Source organism: Talpa occidentalis, unplaced genomic scaffold (genome assembly GCF_014898055.3).
Source record: "Talpa occidentalis isolate TD23 unplaced genomic scaffold, MPIMG_talOcc4v2.1 talOcc4.5, whole genome shotgun sequence".
Classification (NCBI taxonomy): domain Eukaryota; kingdom Metazoa; phylum Chordata; class Mammalia; order Eulipotyphla; family Talpidae; genus Talpa; species Talpa occidentalis.
The window spans coordinates 25299452-25322849 of NW_023604861.1; the positions used below are offsets into that span (position 1 = coordinate 25299452).

The following is a 23398-nucleotide window of genomic DNA, read 5'->3' on the forward strand; positions in this document are numbered from 1 at the left end:
GACCGGCCGGAACTCAGCCCGCGCGGACCCGCCGGGAGCAAGGCTTGCTGGGAGTTGGAGTCCAGGCGCGGCCTCCGCGCTGTACAGGGGCGGAAATGGCCGTACTGGGGCGGAAATGGCTCTGGGGCCCGCCTATCTGCCGGACATTCGCCCAATCCTCGCAGTTCACAAAGAGCCAACCGACATTAGTCTCGGCGTTTTCCCGCGCGAGGCGTTCCCTAATGGCCCGGAGTGGAAGGGGCGAACCTCGGGGTGAGGTGTAGTTGTGCGGCAGGAACCCCAGTTTTGCACCTTGTGCCGGAAGAGCGCTGTCGGAGTTGAGTTTCCACCCCGCGAGGCAAGATGCTCAAGTCCAAGACTTTCTTGAAAAAGACGCGGGCGGGCGGCGTGATGAAGATCGTGCGCGAGCACTACCTGCGGGACGACATCGGCTGTGGGGCGCCCGGGTGCGCGGCGTGCGGCGGGGCGCACGAGGGACCTGCCCTCGAGCCGGAGCCCCTGGACCCGGCGAGCAGCCTCTGCCCGCGGCCGCACTACTTGCTCCCTGATACCAACGTGCTGCTGCACCAGGTGGGTCGGCGTACAGGTGACCCTGGGCAGAGCGGCCCTACCTGGAGAAGGGGGTGTGGCAGATAGGGAAACTGAGGCCCTTAGGGGCGCATCTTGTGCTTCGTCCTAAAGGAGAGGCTTACCCGAAAGGGACTCATGCCTCCTGTCCCCCGGGCCGGGGTGGTTTTCCTTGTGCATTGTTGTTTTGTTGTTGTTCTGCGGTTTTCAACTTATAGACACGTTAGTTTCTAGACACGTTAATCTTCTAACTCCTGGTGTCTCTTCTGCCTTAGATTGTAAGTGTCTGGAGGCCGGAGACCTGGGCTACTGTGGCCTCCAGCTTGCGACCCCCAGGCAACTTGTAAGTGCCTGCAAACGCTAGCTATGTGGGTCAACATATTTATTTCTATATTAATGGATTTAATTCCATCAAGTTTTGTTAATGAGTCTGTTTACATGTGCTCTTCGCAAATTGACACGAAGGGTTTTTTATAGCAACATACCGTTTTAGCTAATGTGTAGTGATTTTAAACTGACAGAATTTGTTACAGTAGCAATAAATGAACATAGGAGAAATTAACCTTTCTTTCTTTTTTTTTTAGATTGATGTACTTGAAGACCCTGCCATCAGGAATGTAATTGTGTTACAAACAGTTCTCCAAGAAGTGAGAAATCGAAGTGCTCCAGTATATAAAAGGATCCGAGATGTGACTAGTAACCAGGAGAAACATTTCTATACATTCACTAATGAGCACCATAGGTGGGAAATTTTGTTAAGAAAAACATAGAATTAGTTAAATTTGGGGGAGGGTTCTTGGTAATAATTTGTAACATTGTCAGAAGATACTTGCTATAGAAACCCATACTTATGGGAATATTTGTTGGTTCTTACACAGTTGTACAGAAGATAATACTAAGTGAACTTCACTAAGGTCATGTAGGCGTTGGTTTGGTAAAACTTAGAACCAAGGTCTCTTGACTCCTAGGTTACAGTAGGTGCTTTTATTTCAAACTGTTTTCATTTTGAATTGATTTTAGAATGGGTGGGACAATAGAATCTTGAAGATGAGATTTGCCTAAGTTCTTGGAATACTGTATCATATGAATAACCAGCATAAGTTAATATGTAAACATTTGTGAAGGAAAGGTTTAAAAGTATAAAAGGAATTTAGTTTTATTGAGCTTTTAAAAGTTAACCTAGTACTATATGACTGATCACATTAAAGAAGATAAGGATAAGGGATAGAATTTGCTATTTCAGATTTAATACCTTTGAACATAATGTGTGGTCTTAGAAAATATGATGTTGTTGTTTAAACAAAAATAACCTATGATGAGTCCTGCTATACTTTTATTAGGTTAGATCAGGGTTTCTTAACCTTGGTCTTATTGACATATTGTACTGGATAATTGTTTTTGACATTGTTTGTTGAAGTAATGTTAATTTGTACTGCTGTATTTGTTTTAGGATTATAGATTCACACTTCCATGAATATTAAGTTATGACACCATGAAAGTTATGACACCAGCAAAGCACCGATAATTTTCTGATAATTCTTGAAAATTTTTTTTACTTACTAAAGTAACATTGCTTTATAACATATAGCTTTCAGGTATACAACATTATAAATAAATTTATGTGTATATTGCATTATGTTCATGGCCAAAGTCTAGTTTGCACCCACAATACACTTGATCCCTTTTACCTATCTGCCTTGTGGTGACCCAGTATTTTGTCCTTAAAGTGTAGGAGTTTTTGTTTTATTTTGCTTTTTCATTATGTTGTTTCTTTATCTTCTTTATTATGAGGAGTCCCTTGCACATTATAGGATATTTAGCAGAATTCCTGTCCTCTAGCCACTAGACTTCAGTAGCCAACCTCACCTTTGTCCACTGAGTTATAATAACCCCACATGTCTCCAGACATTGTTAGATGTATGTATCCTAAGGGATGAAATCATCCCCTTGTTAGAACTACTGGATTAGACAGTAGAATTCTGATAAAGAAATCTCACTGGAACATACAAATTAGAAAAATATTTAGTTTCTCATATTCCAAACGTCACTGTTTTTATAAGGAACGCAAGACATTTGTAGACTTCCTATTCCTAGCTCCTCCTTGAAATCCAGAAACAGAAACTTGACTTGTTTTTCAGTGCAGAAAGAAGAAATTTTTGTGGAGTGTGATCATCAAATTTCTAATCAGAGGCTAGGAATTTTTGCAGTTTAAATGTAATAAAAAGAGCTTAGCAATACTGGGATTGTAGAGAAGAATCTTAGAACTCTTGGGCAAATCTCATCTAAGATTCTGTTGTTTAAGTTAAGCTAAAATCAGTGCAAGAATTCATAACAGTATCTTTGATAAGTTTAAGGGCATTAAAAGGTGCATTTAATGGTAAGAAATATAACAATTCTAAAAGCTATTATTAAAAGTAAATCTAAAATTTTAAGCATTAGAAGTTATTAAGGGGCCTCCCCGGTGGCTCAGTGGGTTGAGCACAGCCCTGTGAAGCTGTCTGCAGCCTCTGCTGCACAGATTCGATTCCCTGCAGGCCAGGGAAATTCCTACATGGCGCAGCAGACCTCTCCTGTCGCACCCGCTGCTCCCCTCAGCAGTGCTTTCAGTCTGTCTGCCTGTTCTGCTCCCCTCTCTGTCTCTGGTGAATTCTCCCACCCTCCCATACCTCTGGCCTGTACTCCAGCTATTGTATAAATAAAAAATAAATCTTTTTTTTAAAAAGAAGTTATTAAACTGAATTTTGTTATAAATTTGACTTTGAAAAATTGATTTAAAGAAGTACACTGACATTTGAGAATTCAGAGTAGATAGACTTAGAAGCAGTACATATATATATATGTACATATATATATACATATGCATATGTATATACATATATATACATATATACATATGTACATATATATATATATATATATACACACATACATACATATGAATCTAGATAGTCTTTACCATTCACTGAGCTTTACCAGGAATAATTTCTGTGTATTTTGTATTCAGTGACTATAGAATCACATCATAAATCACTTAATCATACTATATGTCGCTTTTAGAAATTACTGTAACACTATAGCTCAAATGAAGTTTCATTGTCAGATCTGCCAATTTTTGTAATAGTTTTTTCAACAAAGTATTTTAGATAATTTAATACCTAAAGTTTAAATTCTGATTTTGAGTATTTCTGTTTGTGAAATAGAATTGTTTTAGCATTTTTGTTATTCCACTAATGACATGGTTTTCTTTTTCAAGTAATTGTCTTAAAAGTTTAACTGTGGGGGTCTTATCTGTGTCTCTTTGAGGTATAAATCTGAATACATTGATGTAAGAAAAAAATGCCATTAAATTTTTCACTTAGTGGTGATTGTTTATGTCCTAAGACTTTTTTCATATCTTTGTTTCCAGTGATTTCAATTTTTTTCTTTTCCTTCACATTTAGAGAAACTTATGTAGAACAAGAACAGGGCGAAAATTCAAATGACAGGAATGATAGAGCAATTCGAGTAGCAGCAAAGTGGTACAATGAACATCTGAAGAAAATATCAGCTGAGAATCAGCTGCAAGTTATCTTCATAACAAATGACAGGAAAAACAAAGAGAAAGCCATAGAAGAAGGAATTCCAGCTTTTACTTGTAAGTCTGCTTGTAGCTAGTAGCTGTTGATTTATGTTTGCAAATGCATGTAAAAAGTTATCAAAGCCTTATGTTCTTATTTTCACTTGAGTGTTTAATAGTTTCATGATCTTATAATTTATGTGATATTTTGCATTTTTAAATTTCCCTGCATTTCTAACCTAAGTAAGTTGTGGTACCCAGTGGCTATTAATTACACCACAATCATGTGGAATTGATTTAGCAATAAAAATTCATAGATAATCCTTGACCCACTCCCTCATGGGTACCATCACATCAATAGATGGGGATTGTCCCCCCCAAAAAAATTTGACAGATTAAAAAAAATTTTTTTGACAGCTATGTTGTCACAAGACTATCCATGTCCTTCCATTTCTACAAAACAGAAAAAATACTTGAATTTATCAAGAAGAGCATAACTTATTTTTCAGGTGAAGAATATGTAAAAAGCCTAACTGCTAACCCTGAACTCATAGATCGTCTTGCTTGTTTGTCTGAAGAAGGGGTATGTTTGAGTTTGTTTTATTTTGTTTTTGAGAAGTGAAAATACTGAAGTAGCCATTTTATGACATAAGGTTTATCATTACCAAATTTAAAAATTGGAATATTTGTAGGTAAGCTAGATTTGGAATAGGAATTGGGTTATAAACAAGAGTGGCTGTCATAAGCTTATGAAAATGCCATTCCTAAAAGATTTGTCTTTTTAAAACAGTGTAACATAGATCATGATGCTTCCAGCGAACTGAGTAGAACTTGGCTTATGGCAGCTGCATTTGTTTAGTGAATAAATAAAAGAATCCAGAACTGCTTTGTGATTAAGGGGTAGTTGTTTGACAAAGAATGAATAGGTACTGCACTGTGGCATTAATCCTGAAAGAGGAGAGGAGGGAGTCATAGGTGGAATAGGAAGGAAAGAAGCCAAATAATGAGGACATAGAATTTATTCTGTAGGTCAGTAATTTTAAAACTGTCTTATAAAGAGCTCCTTAACGGGCTGTTATAAAGAGAAGATAGCAGGTAATATTCTGATCTCTTCTCATTATAATGGCAGGCTAAAAGGAAGTTGTAGGTGTATGAGAGTGTACCTGGGAAGAATGGGGGAAAATGAGCAGAAAATGTTATTTATTTGCAAGAGCACTCTAATGTTAATTTATGGGATGATACATTGTATCAAGGGCAAGATTAAAGATGGGGATGGGTAAAGAGACCATTGCCAAGGCAAGCTTGACAGCATGTGCAAAGGGAATAATTATGCTTTGTGAATCCCTATTTCCTTATTTGTACAGTGTGTTTAGCACAATAACTTTATAACATTTTGAGGCTCAAATGAGATAATAACAGTGACAAGAAAATTCTTATCACAGTGCCTGGTATATACCTATGGTAAATATAAAAGGTGGCTATTGATACAAAAGGTAGCTATTGTCATTATTGTTACTGCTATCTCTTCTTGTCTTCAACTAGCTACTCTCCAAAACTAAAAAGAAGTGAGAAAATAAAAGCTGGATTTGATTTTTGTTTGTTTGTTTTTTTTCCCCAAATACAGATTTAGCACAGCTCTGATATTTGGAAAGGACAGAAAGTGATGGAGATTAGGATTTTTTTAAGATAAGTGACAAAGCAGTAAATGTAAAGAAAGAAAAGGACTTATAACTGAGTCTTGGGACACTCCAACATTAATAATCAGGAAAAGGAGAATTGGCAAAGGGAAACTAAGGAGGAGCTACTGCTGTAGTAGCACAGAAGCCAAAGAAAGGATATGTTAAATGCTATAAGTGTTTCAGGGAAAGAAGGATCATTGTTAGAAATTCTGGTAAGACTGACAATGGAGCACTGCAGTTGCAAGATAGTGTGTTACTAGTTACCTTGACAGTAATGGTCTCAACTGACTGAGGATGAAAGTTGATTATAGTGGATTCAAGAGCAAGTGCAGTGGGAGGAGTAAATACACAGAAATTATAGACACTATTAGTGTGCATTTTGTTGTGAAGTGGAACAATGGATCAGGCCTGTGCCTGGAAGGGGACCCAAACTTTTAATTTCTAATAAGTCATGTTATTATAAGTTTATATGATGGAGAGAATGTTGCAGTAGAGAAGGGAAATTTGCCTCTAGAGAGAAGGTAATACAAGACAAAATTCTTGACTAGAGAAGAGAAGATGGAATGTAGTGTACAAATGAAAGAACAGAAACATTTTATTCTTTGTTACCAGAGAAAGCTGAAGTTTTTGTTTTGTAGGTAGTTGTGTAGATTTAGTGGTGGGAAGATGAAATAGGTTTCTGCTGATTGATTTTGATTCTCACTATGGAGATTGAGGTCATCATCTGAGAGTGAGGAAGGAAGACAGGGAATGTTCAGAGTTAAGCAGAAAAGGAGAAAATATAAAGTAATCTTAAAAGGTGGAAATTGTGCAAATGAAGAAGGGTATTAATGGAGGCAAGCAGTCAGGGTTTCTAAAAATCCTGCTAGGTGTTGTGGTAGAGCTAAAGCAGTTCCCAGCCTACTTCTATTTGTATCTCTAGCTACTTAAAATAACTAAAGTAAAAATAACTTTTCTTGTGCCTTCATTTTATGAGGGCTGTGGTAGGAGTAGGGAACATACAGAGGTTTTCTTAATGGTGTCCATGTGTGGCTAAACTATATGAAAGTAGAGATATTGAAATATTTGTGTAAGTTGTCCTAAGGTAGGAAGCACTTTTTTCCTCACTCTGCGATAATCTCTCAAATTCATAGTTGAATAGAGTTCTATATACATTCTATAATTTAGATGATGTTTAAAAATTACCTGATATTGATAATAGTTGTGTATTGACCATACAGAAGACTTACGTACTAATTGCATCTTTTGGTTTGCTTATTTCACAGAATGAAATAGAAAGTGGAAAAATAATATTTTCAGAGCATCTTCCCTTAAGTAAGCTACAACAAGGCATAAAATCTGGTACATACCTTCAAGGAACATTTAGAGCTAGCAGAGAAAATTACTTAGAAGCTACAGTATGGGTTCATGGAGACACTGAAGAAAATAAAGAGGCAAGTGTATACATAAATTGCTTATACATTAAAATACTTTTTGTTCATTATTTTCTTTCATAAGAGTTTGAAATCTATGAGAATTTAAATTTGCTTTATTTTCCCAGTTCATCAGTTTGAAGGCAGTGATATAGGAGCTTATAGATTAGATAGAATGCCTGTTGTATATATTATGACCAGTTATGGGAAATGAAATACTATTTGCCTAACATATAATTACTGCAGAGGATTTCACACACTGTAAAATGAATAGTAGTCATTTGGGGGCGCTTAATATTTGCCAGATACTCTTCTTACTGCTTTGCATGCTTCATTTTATTTAATATTCAATCCGGCCTTTAAAAGTACGTACACTTATTTAACAAGTCAAGACTTTTGAGATACAGAGATTACAAAAATTTCCCAGTGTCTCTTAGTCGAAGAGTTGATGATGAAACCGAGAGCACAACCTATATTTTCTAACTGTTATTTTCTCAATGTTATGAAATTAAGAGGGTGGAATAAAGGGATACTATAAAGGAAGGAAAAATAGAGAGGCGAAATAGTGATCATAACACAGAATATACATAAACAATGGTAGGGAACAATCCTATTTTAATATTTAAATATCTGGGCACCTGCCATTTGCTGTTTTACTCAGATAATCTTACAAGGACTTAAAAATTTAAACCGAGCTATTCATGAAGACATTGTGGCTGTGGAGCTTCTCCCCAAGAATCAGTGGGTGGCACCATCTTCTGTGGTTTTACATGATGAAGGTCAAAATGAAGACGATGTAGAGAAAGAAGAGGAGCGAGAATGCATTGTATGAAATTAAGCAGATTTTATTTTTTTTTAATTTGTATTGCTTTGTATAGTTATTTAATGTCAGCTTTCAGAAAATTAAATAAGCTTTATTGTTTTCAGATTTATTGAATGAAGTTCTATAGAAGTTCTATAGTTGGTTTTTCCCCTCTAAATATTTCAGTAGTTTTTTTTTTTTTAATGTTTTTGGGTTACAGAGTTTTTATATTTATTTATTTATTTGTCTATTTTAATATTTATTTATTCATGGGTATAAGAATTGGGGTGCAGGTCAAAGGTGTAGGAGGGTGAGAGGATTCACCAGAGACAGAGCGGGGAACAGAACAGGCAGATTGACTGTAATACACTGCTGAGGGGAGCAGTGGGCGAGACAGGAGAGGTCTGCCGCACCAGTGGGATTCTCACCGGTGGGCCAGGCGGGATCAAACCCGCGCTGCAGAGGCTACGGACAGCTTCACAGTGTGGCCCTCAACCACCTTCACCAGCAGGGGAGTCCCTCAGTAGTTTTTTTAAATTAATGTCTTACTTGCTTAAATAAATGTGTTGAAATATAAAGTCTGTTAACTTGAGTATGAAACTTAAACTCTGACATTTAAGTACATGATTTGTCTGAATTAGTGAGAAAAGAACTCTGAAATGCTTTTATGTAATGTTAAAATTCCCTCAGCACAACAGATGTATATGTGGACTCTTACATTTAGGCCTATTTAATAATTCTGTCTGTATAACTGTTTATTATCAAGAGAATGTTTTCAGTTATTTTTATGGTCTTACATTGACCTGACATAACCCATTTATTTCCCTGTTTTAGAATTACAAGAATATTATAAGTAGCTGGAATAAACACTTTGCAGGTTTTTTTTTCCATGAATCATATTCAGTTCCTTGCCAAGTCTAGGCCATAGGAGAGTGTTAGAAATGAAATGCTATTAGATCCTTCTGCTGTTTCTAATAAATACACTTTATTTGGATTTTTATTGTGGATAAAGAAGAACCTTTAAAGATACATCTCTTTTTTAATGATTAATAAATGTTGCACAGCTAGTTGGTACAAGCTAGAACTAAAATCCTAATCTACGAATTTTCAGACCTCTGTGTGTTAGAAAATGCCCATATTGAAATTTAAGAATTTAGTTCTGACATTAATTATTTTCTTTCTTTTTTTGACTTACTGTTTTTATAGTGCTTCATGATTGTGGAATATTTCCATGATTTAGTTTGGCATGCTCTACCTAGAATTTTGAAATGTCAAAGATTCTATTGTTTTATGTCATAATTTACTGCCTGAAAATATTCGTACCCATATTCACAGTGTAATTATGAAGCAAATTATTTCATTATATTTTGAGGAAAAATAACGATTTTTATTTTTAAATCTCAGCTTAAGACTGCTGTAAATGAAAAAATGCTGAAGCCTACAGGTAGAGTTGTAGGAATAATAAAAAGGAACTGGAGACCATATTGTGGCATGCTTTCCAAGTCTGATATTAAAGAGGTGAGGAAAGAGCATCATCTGTAATAACTTTCTCCTTGTCTTCATCCCTAGATTTCTGTGTATGTGTATAAAATTTTTTTTTTTGCCTTGATTTTCTATAGTCAAGGAGACATCTCTTTACACCTGCTGATAAGAGAATCCCTCGAATTCGGATAGAAACTAGACAGGCTTCTACATTAGAAGGACGGAGAATTATTGTTTCAGTTGACGGCTGGCCCAGAAATTCTAGATATCCAAATGTAAGCTTAAATTATTAACTTTTATATAAGGATATTAAAATTTGGGGATAAAGATGCTTCTTTTAAAAGGTGATGATAGAATCTGCTTTTGTATAATTCATACTGATATTTAGGAATATTTCACAAAGTTACTTGGTAAGTAGTACATCCAATTGGAAAACTAATCATAAATCTAACATAAATCATTTGGTTACTTAATTTCCAAACAAGTTTCATGACTGTGAAAATAGTGTTTGAGAGGTAACTGGATTCTAGCAAATTTTGAAGCTACTATACTTGAAACATTTTAAACTTGTAATATGGGATAAAACAGATGCTTTGTGATATAAGAACTGGGCCCTCAAGAAGTCTCCATCATAGTCTTGTCATTTTCAACTTTAATTTATCAAGGGGTCACTTTTAAAAATGTTGGGAATATTTAGAATACTGAAGATAATATATAAATGCTCAAGACTTTAATGTAATTGATAGTAAAATAGAAGCAAAGGCTACAAAATGCACCTGTTTCATAATACCTTTTGGTTTTAGGGACACTTTGTAAAAAATTTAGGAGAAGTTGGAGATAAAGAAACTGAAACAGAAGTTTTGTTACTTGAGCATGATGTTCCCCATCAGCCTTTTTCCCAGGCTGTTCTTAGCTTTCTACCAAAGATGCCCTGGAGCATTACTGAGAAGGTAAGTTGAAAGGAATTCTTAGTGACTTTATAAATTACTGTGTTGAACTAATTTTCTTTGATTTCTGTGTATGTTATTTTAATATGTAGAAACCATAGTTCTCTCCTTCCCCAAATTTAGTTAGATATACCACTTTTAGCTATTACAAAAATCATTTGCCTACTGAAAAATAAATATTTCTGGAGAAAAAATACTGCTTTATGTCGAATTATTCAAGGCAAGATACTACAGTTACAAATCATTATGTGTAGTTATTATCATGAAATAAAGTTTTTCCATATAGTTACTTTTTATTTCATAACAGCTGTCTTGCATTTGTGCTACCAAAATAGTTTTAAACATCTTTGTAACATGGCATTTGCTAGGACATGAAGAACCGAGAAGACCTGAGACATCTGTGTGTGTGTAGTGTGGACCCACCAGGGTGTACTGATATCGATGATGCTCTACATTGCAGAGAACTTGAAAATGGAAATTTGGAGGTATTTATATTGAAATGCTCTTGTTATCCAGATACAGTTCTGTTCTTGATTTCATTTCTTTTACCCCTAAATTTGTTTAGAAATTTTTTTTTACCCCCAACAATTTATCCATCCATGCATACAAGTGCTGGAGTATAGGCCAGAGATGGCTTGGGGAGGATTCACCAGAGACAGAGCAGGGAACAGAACAGGCAGACTGACTGGAATACACTGCTAAGGGGAGCAGTGGGCAAGACAGGAGAGGTCTGCTTCGCCATGCGGGTTTCTCTCTGGCCGGCTGGGGATCGAAACTCGTGCTGCAGAGGCTGCGGATTGCTTCATAGTGCAGTGCTTAACCCGTTGCGCCACCAGGGAGCCCCTATTTAGAATTTTTTTGTGTGTGTGGGACCCTCGCTGGCGGCCGGGGAACGAACCGGCGCTGCAGAGGCTGCGGGCAGCGTCGCAGCCCAGCACTCAACCTCTGCACCACCAGGGGAGGCCCTTTAGAAATTTTTGATGCAAAGTATAGTCAGTTTTAGCTGCAGAGACTAATGGACATGTGTCAAAAGTCAAAATGGTAAATGTGACTGTGTCCTTTTTTAGTTTAGCTAAATTTCTTCTTACTAGAACTCCATTCCTACATTTACCAAGTTGAACATGTTGACATATTTTTACTTATCTTTTTAAGGTTGGTGTTCATATTGCTGATGTTAGCCATTTTATTAGACCAGGAAATGCTTTAGATCAAGAGTCAGCCAGAAGAGGAACAACTGTGTATCTTTGTGAAAAGGTAAGTGTGTTAAGTATAAAATGGTACATACTGCAACTTTTCATCATCTGTTTTATTCTTAATAATAAATTCATCTGAGGTATTTTCAGAGGAAAGGACAGCCTCAGTATTTAGTGAAATTTGGTGAGTAACTCTTAAGTTAATTGAGCATAGTGTGTAAAAGTAATGGTTCTTCTGTATTTTTGAGTAGTGATAGATAGAAATAGTACATCAATAACTAAAAGACATAACGTTTAATAAAGTGATCTTACATCAGTGAAAAGACTGCAGTGTTATTTTGGTTTTGACTAGCCAATTAAAAAAGTAGGTGTTGTTGACAAATTGTTGTGCAGCACTTAACTATATATGATTAAATGTACTCTTTTGTTCTTTATAAAGTTAAGTGATGTGCCTGTTCTGCCACAGTTTACCAATTTTTTTTTTTTTAATGTGGTCCTGTAAATTTACAGAGAAAAATTGTGAATGGAAAAATTTAAGCTTAATCTGTTATGAATTCAGTGTCAGTGTTCTTCTGTGTAGCTTTCCCCCCCCAAAAAAATAGTGTCTTTTAAGTATTTTTAAAATACCATATAGTTTGCATGCAGTTCAGTTTTCTTTATTGTTTCCCTTTTGTAACATTTCTGTGTACTTTTCTAGAAATAGATTTTTTATTTCACATTTTCTCAGTTCTATTCACAAAGACCAAAAAACATTTTTTTTTCCTGCTAAATTATTTGCTCTGTCTCTGATGAATGTAAAATGTTATGGATATAGCTAAGTAATAAACAATTTTTATCTGTTTCAGAGGATTGACATGGTTCCAGAGTTGCTTAGTTCTAACTTATGTTCCTTAAGATGTAATGTTGACAGGTATTTATGCACATATTTTGTTAGAATGTATTATTTCCTACTTTAACTGATTCCATTAACAAATACTGTATTTTCCTCTACAGGTTGGCATTTTCATGTATTTGGGAAATGAATCAAAATGCTGAAATATTAAAAACCAGGTTTACCAAAAGTGTCATTAACTCAAAGGTTAGTTTCATAGTTAATGTTTAATTTTTAAAATCTTTGATACTTTCAACAGTATTTTAGATTGTTTTGAAAAAAGACATTATTAATAAATTTTCCCCTAGTATTGCAACAAAATGTTTTTTTTAACCTGCCCAATTCTTGATGCTGTTTAGAAATGAGTTTATTTGGTACTTATCCTATATTCAAATATTTACATAGTCTATATACTTGAGAAGACTGCGTAGATAACTTTGTATTTCAAAAACCCCAGTATTTCATATTATCCTACTTGTATTTTTAAAGTTGGCATATACATCATCCATTTATTCATGTTTTTTCATACTGTTATAAATCATAGTTAAATTCTAATATAACTAGCCTGAGACTGTGTTCAGACAATCTTTCTTTCTTCCTTTTCTTTTTTGGTACTTTCTGCCCAAATTCTTGTATTCTCATTTTGGCCTGATGAGATTTGTCAAACTCCCTTTTGTCTAATGAGCATTTTCTAAATTTTATCTATGTATTTTCTTACTTTAACATCATTCTTTCACTTCGATTAAGCAGCGGTTGGAAAAAGAAGCAGACCAACAAATTGTAATGTGCAATTTAAGCCTTCCTAGATTGTATTTTTAAATAAGGATGAGTTTATAATTCTCCCAGACTTGACTAGTATAATAAAATTATATTAAAAAAAGATTTTGTGAAAACATAACAAAAAACATTTTTAGAAGGCTCTCTCTTAGACCCTAGTGGATAAGTTGGCTCTGAGAAGAATTTGACCTGGCTGCATCTCTAACTACTTCATGCTATTCCTGATTTTAACTTGTGATGCTACCTTTTTTTTTTAATTAAGCTAAAAATTGGTAGTCTGTGAGGAATGAAATAGGATTAGAAACAGCTGTTGATATATTTGGATTGTAATTGGAAATTAAATTTTTTTACGCTGAATTTATTCCACTTTTAAATACTTAATTTTGGGTATTGGGTAGAATTCCTGCAAACATGATGTCTGTGCTATTATAATTTCCATACTTTTTTGCCAGTAAGTAGGCGAGTAATAGTCAGTGAGTAGGAGAGTAATAGTCATCTGGAAAGGACTTCACTTTACAGTCATTATTAGAGAATAATCTAATTTTCCTTTTCATTTTATTTTTGCATTGCCTTTCTGCGTTAACTGAAATATGAAAGTAATTAAACTACTGACAATACTACCATTTTCCTTTAACGTAAGTTTGCTTATGTAATATATCAGAGTTAATAAACTAGAAATCATAGTTGTGAAGTATAAGATTTATGGCGAGGAATATCTATTTTGTTATTGATTTTAGGTTTTTTGAAGTCAGGGATTTAATGTAGTAGAAATTTGAGAAGATAGGAAACCAGGTTTTATAATTTGTAAGAGTAATATTAATATGTTTCCTTTCTAAGGCTTCCCTAACATATGCTGAAGCTCAGATGAGAATTGACTCAGCAACCATGAATGATGATATAACCATTAGTCTCCGAGGACTAAATAAACTAGCAAAAATTTTGAAAAAGAGAAGAATTGAAAAAGGGTATATTTTATAAATATGTATTAAGTTGTGTCTTAATTCGTATGTTCTGGTATTAAGATAACTTGTAACTCTTTAAGTGTTTAATCATGGACAGTGATGAATTTCTTAATAGGATCAGTAAAGACTCTTAAATAGAGACATTCCATTTCTTCTAGCTACCATGTAATGTCAGCAACTGTTCTGGACTACTGTTTGTTAAGGAATTCTGTGCTTGTAATTTGTTGTGCTAAAATTGGATATGTTTGGGTTAAAATGTTAAAGAAATTCTACGAAGGTGTGAAGGTTTGAAGATTTACAGTATGTCCAATATCAGAAGAACATTTGTTTAAAGATAATTTTTAGAAAGTTTATTTTAAAAGCAAAGTGAATAAAATCTAATTTGAAACCATATTCACTTTGGTTGTTTTAAATTAAGACATGTAAATTTGCATTTGTAGCATAATTTCTCAATTAGCTTATCAAAGCTATTTTTAACATCAAAAACAGTGTTCAATTTTTAAGTAGACAGTCTTGCTGGTAAAACACATCTTTGAATCTCAGTGTTAGGTAGAACTGAGAAAATAGTAAGAACAAAAATAACATCTTTCTGTCTTCTTAACAGGAGATGTTATGTCTTGAATTATGTCTGTGTTAAAGATAAATAGTATGTCAGGGATAAACAACATTTTAGGTGTTTTATGATGAACATTTTATGATTAGTATATGTTGTCTTTTCAATCAAGATGTAAAGCCTTATTGTACATACTACTTGGTAAGGAAGAAATATTTGTTGAGATTCCCTCTCTAGTATTCTTTCTGTAGCTCTTCTAATAAATGTGAGGAGTTAGGGAAGAAAAGGACTTGGAATCTCATTTGACTTGCCTCATCTCATCTCATTTTTCGTTCTCCATGATTGCCCAAAGTACTCAAAGTTAAAATTCTTAGTTTTAGGTTAATTTGGTGCTAACCGGATGAAGGTAACATCAATATGTGAAAAAACCATAAACCTTCCTTGCCTTGAGGAAATTTACTTTTAAAGGGAAAGCTTGCCAATTCATAAATTAACCATGCATGTAAAACACTAACCATAGTATGTTATCTGACAACATAGCTCTCAAATATTAATAGCCATCAGTATCTGTAAGTATTATTAGTAGTTGATCAGTCTCCTCTCCATTGGTTGAATCTATATGGAAGATACTTTTGAACTGTGCATCAGATGCCACTCAGCCATCCATGGCAACTTATCTTTACCTCTCCTCATTCCTCAGCTCAATACATTTTTTGCCATAGTAAATGAAATATTTTCAGTCATCGTCTTTATTTGTAAAAGTGATTACAAATTCATATAGCTCAGTAAGAACTCGTAGTTTGGGCACTGAAGAGATTCAAACCCTCAGAAGCACAAAGACTACTATCTTTGTGAGATGTTGTTATCCATAAAACATCAGGAGAATAACTAGCATGTACCTGCTATAATCATGTTCTATTTTAAATGGATCAGTTCCAAAATTATGTCTAATGTTGGCTCATTGGTATAATTCACCTCTTTGATTTTTATTTAGGGCTTTAACTCTTTCTTCTCCAGAAGTTCGATTCCACATAGACAGTGAAACTCATGATCCTATAGATCTGCAGACCAAGGAGCTTAGGTATGCGATTTTTTTGATGGGTAGTAGGTATGATTTTGATTTTAAATGTAATGACTACTTCCTTAGTAAATCATATTTGTACAGGAATCGGGTTAGGATTTCTATAAATTTTTTTGATTCATGAAATGAAATACATAAATATTTCACTTTTTAGTATTATGTAAAAATGAGATTAATATAATTGAAAGCTTTAAATTGGTTTGTTTTGATGTGTGGTGTATTAGAATTTGACTAGTAAGAGTCATGGTAAGTAAAAGAAAATTACTCTGATTGAATTCTAAAATATTTAATATAGAGTATCCTGTGGTAGGATAGTATAGTGGTCAAGGTCAGGGACTTTGAAGCTAGATTGTCTAGGTTTGGATCCAACTTCTGCCAGTAACTCAGGATAGTAACTTTAACCTCTCTGGACCTCAATTTGTGTATAAGGATTGACAGAGGTACCCACGTCATAGAGTATTGTGAAGAGTACTGACTTGTTAGCTTTTGTTGTTACTATTTATTGATTTGGTTAAGAATTAGGAAGCAGGGCCTCCCCTGGTGGCACAGTGGTTGAGCGCTGGGCTGCGAGGCTGCCCGCAGCCTCTGAAGTGCCAGAACTGGCCGCTGGTGAGGGTCTCACAAAAAAAAAAAAAAAAAAAGAGGAAGCAGGGCTTCCCCTGGTGGCACAGGCAGTTGAGCACAGTGCTTTGAAGCTGTCAGCAGCCTCTGCAGCATGGGTTCAATCCCGGCTGGCCAGCGAAAATCCCACATGGCATGGCAGACCTCTCTTTTCTCACCCGCTGCTCCCCTCAGCAGTGTATTTCAGTCAGTCAGTCTGTTCTGTTCCCCACTCTATCTCTGGTGAATCCTCTCACCCTCTTGCGCATCTGGCCTGAACCCCGGTTCTTGTATAAATAAATAAATCTTTAAAAAAAATTTATTAAAAAGTATTAGGAAGCAAGGATTTTTTTCTTAGAATTAGGCTTCTTTTCCAGGCCTCTTAAATAAGGTAATTCTGAAATTAAATGTGCATTTGCACTTCTCTAGTTGATTAAGGATTAAAAATCCTGGTGGCCTAGGGGTTATGTCTTAGTGTTATCACCACTAGGGCCTAAGTTTCATCTCCTGCCAGGGAACTAACCCACATATGATGCACAGCAGACCATTCCTCCTCTTAGTAGTGTATTTCAGTAAATCTGGCCGCTTTGCTCCCCACTCTTGTCTCTGATGAATCCGCTTGCCACCCATACCTTTGGCCTACATCCCAGTTCTATGCAAAAATAAATAAATAAAACCTTAAAAAAAAATAAAAGTAAAAATGAGTATGCTCAGGTTTGTTTTTAGGGATCCAGTGTGTAATTTATAGCTTTATTGCTATATTTAAATACACTTTAAGGGAAACTTTTGTGCAGATAAGCATGATGTTAGTACAAGAAAGAAACCAAACACTAGAAGCTTTTTAGAGAAAAATGTTGAATCTCATTTTGCAGTGTACAGCATCATCTATTTCTTCGTAATAAGAAGAAAAATCACATTTCTAAGAGATGATCCCCATACTTCTAAAGGATGATTGGAAGTCTTCCTGTAATAAGATGTTATTAAAAATGTAAACTTGACTGAAAAATTTATAATGAATGTTTAGTTTGGAAAAAGAGAACACAATGTTTGGGAAAAAGAGAACACAAATTAACTGAATAGAATGAATGGCAATATCAGGTTAAGAATTTTGAAATCAGATTATGTGGACTCACTTCTTGTTACTAGTGATAACTCTGACCTTGATGAAGAGAATAATTTATATCCTCCACTTTTCAACTGCAAAACAGTGCTACCATATATGGCAAGATGCACGACTCATAATATGCACCCAAGTAGTAAATACTGATATGATCTCTTCATTTTAGTGATTCATTGGTGAAAGTTTTACTTTTTTAACCAAAATTTGTACTACCTAGTTTTTAATTCTTAGTAAACTTCATTTATTAAGTTTATATTTAGTAAATTTATAGTTACAATAAATTTATAGGTAAAATTTATAGTTAATTTATTTAGTAAATTTACAGTTACATAAAAATCTCTGGACACGTTAAAAGGAAGTTAAAAAATGCAGTGTTTCAGATTTATATTACTAATGTTAGTAAAACAGTTTTTCTTGAGTGTAATTTGTAAAGTCTGTTCTAGCATGAGATTTACTCATGTAGTAGATGCATAATAAAAGGTTGTTAGCATAGTAACAGAAATGAAAGAAGCACAAGTTATTAAAAATAAGTGTGCATACACATGAATGTTTACATAGGAAATATTTCCATTATCTTTATAGGTAGGAAAGGTAACCTCTGAATAAATATGACACATAAATCTGAGATTCTCTTTTCTTATATAATCATTTTTCCACTGGCAGAGAAACAAATTCCATGGTGGAAGAATTTATGTTACTTGCTAATATCTCTGTTGCAAAAAGAATTCATGAAGAATTTTCTGAACATGCTTTGCTTCGAAAACATCCTGCTCCTCCTCCATCAAATTATGAAATTCTTGTTAAAGCAGCTAAATCCAAGGTAAAGTCCTATAGTTTGGAAAAACATTTGTATTTGTTTAATGACCTACCCTTTGCACTTAATAATCTATATTCACTTCTCCATGAGAGTGTTTTTGTTCCTCGATGCAAAAATATGCCAGTAGTTCTTCTGATTAAAAAAAAATAATCTAACTTAGGTGTAGCATCTCTTCCCACATACAGGTCATCTGCTTACTAAAATTCTCAAATGTCTTTAAAGAGCACTCTAGGCTAAAATCACGTGTTTCAGACTAAGCTATTTGCACTATCCTTAGCATATTGAGTTCGTCCACATGCCTTTACTTGTGTTCTTACTGCCTGTGTGACTTCAGTGAGCCTGTGTGAACTGCCCAGTTACACAATTTTTTTCTCTTCACTTTCAAATTAGTTAAATCCTAAGATTCTATTTGTTGTATACATGGGGAAAAGACTATAGTATAGGAAGGGTACAAGTTCTTCAGCCCCACAATACCCCCTGCTTCTGGTTAGTAGACTTTCATTTAGGCATAATTACCAATGGGGTGACAGTGGCTTAGGTTGCTTTTCCTTGGATCAACTGTTCAGACCCCACCGTTCCTGTTCAGAAGACAACTGGAAGGAGGAGTTTTGGATCTCAGGACATTTTAGTCACATGTCACTTAATGATGAGGATACATTCTGACAAATGCGTCTTTAAGCAATTCGGTCACTGTGTGAATGTCATAGAGTGTAATTACACAAACCTAGAAGGTATATCCCACTACATACCGTATTTGGCATATATGATATAGCCTATTATGGCTGTCATCTTATATGCAGTCTATTATTCACCAAAACATCACTGTAGGCATAATTGTATTCTATTAGGATGGCACTAGTTTCTCAATTTGGATTAGTATTACTACTGCTACCACTTTCACTTTCTACTTTGAAACTTTTTCAAAATGTACTTCAGTACCTTTAGATGTATTCAGAAAATTTTTAGCTTTGATGTTGCATGAAGCAAGCATTCCTTTTTATAGATTTGTTTTCAGTTCTGCTAGGTGAAGGAAAAAGGCGTAAAACCATTATTATCTAGTCACATACACTGTATTTGTTCAATCTGATTCATTACATTTTGAATACATGATGGTACTGATTTTAAAATGTTTAATATGGTGCTCCTTCCTTCCTCTTTATTCACAGAATTTAGAAATTAAAACTGATACAGCCAAGTCTCTGGCTGACTCATTGGACCGGGCTGATTCTCCTACGTTCCCGTATCTAAACACTCTGTTAAGAATATTAGCCACTCGCTGTATGATGCAAGCTGTGTACTTCTGCTCTGGAATGGATAATGATTTTCATCATTATGGCTTAGCATCACCAATATACACACATTTTACTTCACCCATCAGAAGGTGCTTTTTTCTTTGAAATTAAATGAGGTAAAAACATTAATTTTGAATTTTAAAAAAAGACATTTCAATGCTAATATAATTTTTTATTTCTCAATATGTCTAGATACGCAGACATCATTGTTCATCGGTTGTTGGCTGTGGCTATTGGAGCTGACTGTACTTATCCAGAGTTAACAGATAAACACAAGCTTGCAGATTTATGTAAAAATCTCAATTTCCGACACAAAATGGCTCAATATGCCCAGCGCGCATCAGTGGCATTTCATACTCAGGTATTTGTCATCTATCAATGGGAGAGATGAGGTTTTGTTCCCATTTTTAGTTTCAAGATATTGTTGCTGTTAATTTCAAAATGATTTAAGGCAATTTTTAATAAGGTTGTATGTTATTTTACAGTTATTTTTCAAAAGCAAAGGAATAGTAAGTGAAGAAGCCTATATTCTATTTGTAAGAAAGAATGCTATTGTGGTGTTAATTCCAAAGTATGGTTTGGAAGGTACGGTATTTTTTGAAGAAAAGGATAAACCAAAACCACGACTTACTTATGATGATGAGGTAAAGTATATTTTTGTTTTCTTTCTTTCTTTTTTTTTTTAAAGATTTATTGATTGATTGATTGATACATACATACATACAAGCACTGGGTACAGTCAGAAGCACGGGAGGGTGAGAGAATTCACCAGAGCCAGAGCGGGGAGCAGAGCAGGCAGAAGGACCGAAGTACACTGCTGAGGGGAGCAGCGGGCGGCAGGAGAGGTCTGCGCGCCATGTGGGACCCTCCTCCGGTGGCCGGGGAGCAGCCAGGGATCGAACCGGCACTGCAGAGGCTGCGGGCAGCTTCGCAACCCAGCGCTCAACTGCTGCGCCACCAGGGAGGCCCTTTTTTTGTTTTCTTAATTGACATAAAATTGTATTCCACTGTTGTTTGCATAGTTGCAGTTTCAAATGCTTTAATTTTTTTATAGGGGCAATTACTTTTTCACAGGTTACAAATGGTGCTTATAAAAGGAAAAAAGTTATTTTTTGTATCTGCATAATTAAACCAACTAAACTTATTGTTCTATTCACAATTTACTATCTTAGTATATCTTCCCATATGCAAAAGTTGTCCTTGATTTCTTTGTTTTATATCATGTAAAGTCTCCTTCTATAAGGAAAACTTGAACTAATCCTTTACTGTAGGTTATTTAAAGTCAAAAGAGTAGATGGCTGCTTATAGCTCAGGGAGGGGAATTGTTAATTCCATTGTCTTTTATCTGACACACTCCTTGCTTCCCTACCCTTACAGTGGAAGTTTAAAAAAATAAACTCTACCTGTAATACCTTTGTGCTTTTCTATTAAACCAACACTATATATATGGAATAATAAACCAACTATATATATATATATATATATATATATATATATATATATATATGGAATAATATTGGAGCTACCTTAATAAAAGGAGGAGGTATGCACATAGACCACATTTGTGTGAGGCTGCTAGATTAGTGGTTTTGATTATATTGATGCTTTTAGACATTAAACTTTAAAATTAATATGAAAGATAAACTATAAAGAATCAGAACAAAGCCTCAAATATAAGGAAGCAATTAAAAACATTAAAATGTTTTGTTTAGGTACCTACACTTAAAATTGAAGATACAGCGTTCCATATATTTGATAAAGTTAAAGTGAAAATCATGTTAGATTCATCTAATCTTCAGCATCAGAAAATCCGAATGTCTCTGGTGGAACCACAGGTAAGCCCAAACTTATACTATCCATATTGTGATGGAATCAATAGTATATTTTGTGGAAGAGAAGGATAGAGTCCTGTTATTTTTAGTATTTGAGAAGTCCTGTAGTATGTTCACCAAATATTTGCATCGCAAATCCTGTTTTCTCACTGATTTCGCTAGGCCATGGCATCCTCAATAGTTGTAATCCTTGAGTACCTTGGTACCAAAAGCAGACCTCTTTCAGGTCCTCCTCACTAGTCCTTTTTCACTTTGTCAGTTTTGAAATATATACTTCACCTAAGACATTGGTTCTTAACCCTTGCTCTGACCCAGCCTGAGTCCTCTCATTTGTTAACAATCACTGGAGTACAAAGAGGATAGATTGGATATGTTATAGCTGAAAACACACTTCCCAAATGACAGGCTTCCCATCTATTCAGTGATCACATCTACTGATTCTGAACTATTACTCTGTATAGTAAATATATATGCTTTGTGTGGAAAACCATTATTAAGACCCCCTTCTCCCTCTCTCATTTGAAAATGTTAATGGGGCAAGAATGAGACTTATTCCTTATTTTGCACTCTTTCTTACCTTATTTTCCCTTATTACTTTAGATACCAGGAATAAACATGCCCAGTGATACTTCAAGCACGGACATTAATGAACCAGACAGAAAGAAGAAGAAGTTTTAAAAATAGCTTTAGTGAAAGAAAAAAAAACTTCAAAGATTGGTTTTCTAAAAAAAAAAAACTTGAAATCACTTTATATCTAAGAAATGTCTGATAGTGTTACTTTTAAGTACATTTTAATAATTTTAAAAATTTGCATTTTTATTGAACTGTTGACTGTGTCCCATCATAACTACATTTCTGGATTGAACAGAATTATTTATGCAGAAAAATTCAATTGAATATCACTTTTAAATACTGACAAGTTAGCAACTTCAGGGATCTGGAAAGATCATTTAAATGGGGCATTCATCTGCTCATTGAAGAGCAGATTAATTTTACATAAGTAATTTGATTATTTAATATTGATGGAACAAAAGCTCATTTTCTTATGGAGGAAAATAGAATATTTTTAGAAACTAGGAACAATCTATTCTCTCTAAATCTTGAAAGCTGTCAGTGTTTGGTATGGCAGTTTTTAGACAATGAAGTCAAGATCTGTTGAGGAATTTAGCATTTAATCTCCTTTGCCATCTTTAATTTACTAACTTACATTAAGTGTTTCCTGCTAAAAAAGCCGTCTACATTTTAGTTGTCCGTGAAAAGCTGTCCATGTTTGTGAATTGAATGTTGTAGTAAGACAAGCAGGATATTTAATCTGATTGGAAAAGTTTTTTCTTAAAACCAGGTAATAAATGAGATTATTATCCTTGAACTTCAGCTCTCATCTCTGACAAGTAAGGCACTGAGACTTGAGAGCTCGCACTTTAAATATCTGTTACTTGTGAAATAAAATGTGTAATTTTTGTTTTAAAGATTTATTTATTTATATAAACACTGGGTACAGTCAGAGGCACGGGAGGGTGAGAGAATTCAACAGAGCCAGAGCAGAGAGTAGAAGAGGCAGAGTGACGAAGTACACTGCTGAGGGGAGCAGTGGGCAGCAGGAGAGGTCTGCGCACCATGTGGGACTCTCGCCCGGTGACTGGGGATCAAACCAGCGCTGCAGAGGCTGCAGGCAGCTTTGCAACCCAGCACTCAACCGCTGGACCACCAGGGAGGCCCAAAATGTGTAATTAATGGCTTTTAAACTGCATATGAATCAGGTTATATTGAAAATGGAGGACTGTATGTGGACATATTAAAGGGAATAGATTTAAGTATTATTTGTTGAGCCAGTGACTACTTCCCTGGCTAACCA

General features: G+C 35.0%; 2 protein-coding genes across 3 annotated transcripts in view; one reads left to right on the top strand and one right to left on the bottom strand.

The window, feature by feature from the left end:
• The window catches only part of PIBF1 (progesterone immunomodulatory binding factor 1), a 174007-nt gene extending 164753 nt beyond the window's left edge, over positions 1-9254 (bottom strand). The window contains exon 1 of one of the 2 annotated variants that reach the window (XM_054701530.1): positions 9212-9254. The gene's annotated coding sequence lies outside the window, so the exon portion shown is untranslated. Of the gene's footprint in view, positions 1-291; positions 314-9211 lie in introns of those variants that run through there. The other variant, XM_054701531.1, reaches the window with a different exon arrangement.
• DIS3 (DIS3 homolog, exosome endoribonuclease and 3'-5' exoribonuclease) lies at positions 143-23392 on the top strand. The gene is made up of 21 exons (XM_037528946.2): positions 143-570; positions 1152-1309; positions 4008-4201; positions 4633-4706; positions 7068-7235; positions 7876-8040; positions 9421-9534; positions 9636-9773; positions 10302-10448; positions 10814-10930; positions 11598-11699; positions 12484-12548; positions 12632-12716; positions 14124-14251; positions 15796-15882; positions 18266-18422; positions 19586-19800; positions 19904-20072; positions 20197-20355; positions 21424-21546; positions 22144-23392. The coding sequence occupies exons 1-21, from the start codon at positions 343-345 to the stop codon at positions 22219-22221; spliced, it is 2871 nt and encodes a 956-aa protein (XP_037384843.1). The 5' UTR covers positions 143-342; the 3' UTR covers positions 22222-23392.
• The last annotated feature ends 6 nt before the right edge of the window (positions 23393-23398 follow it).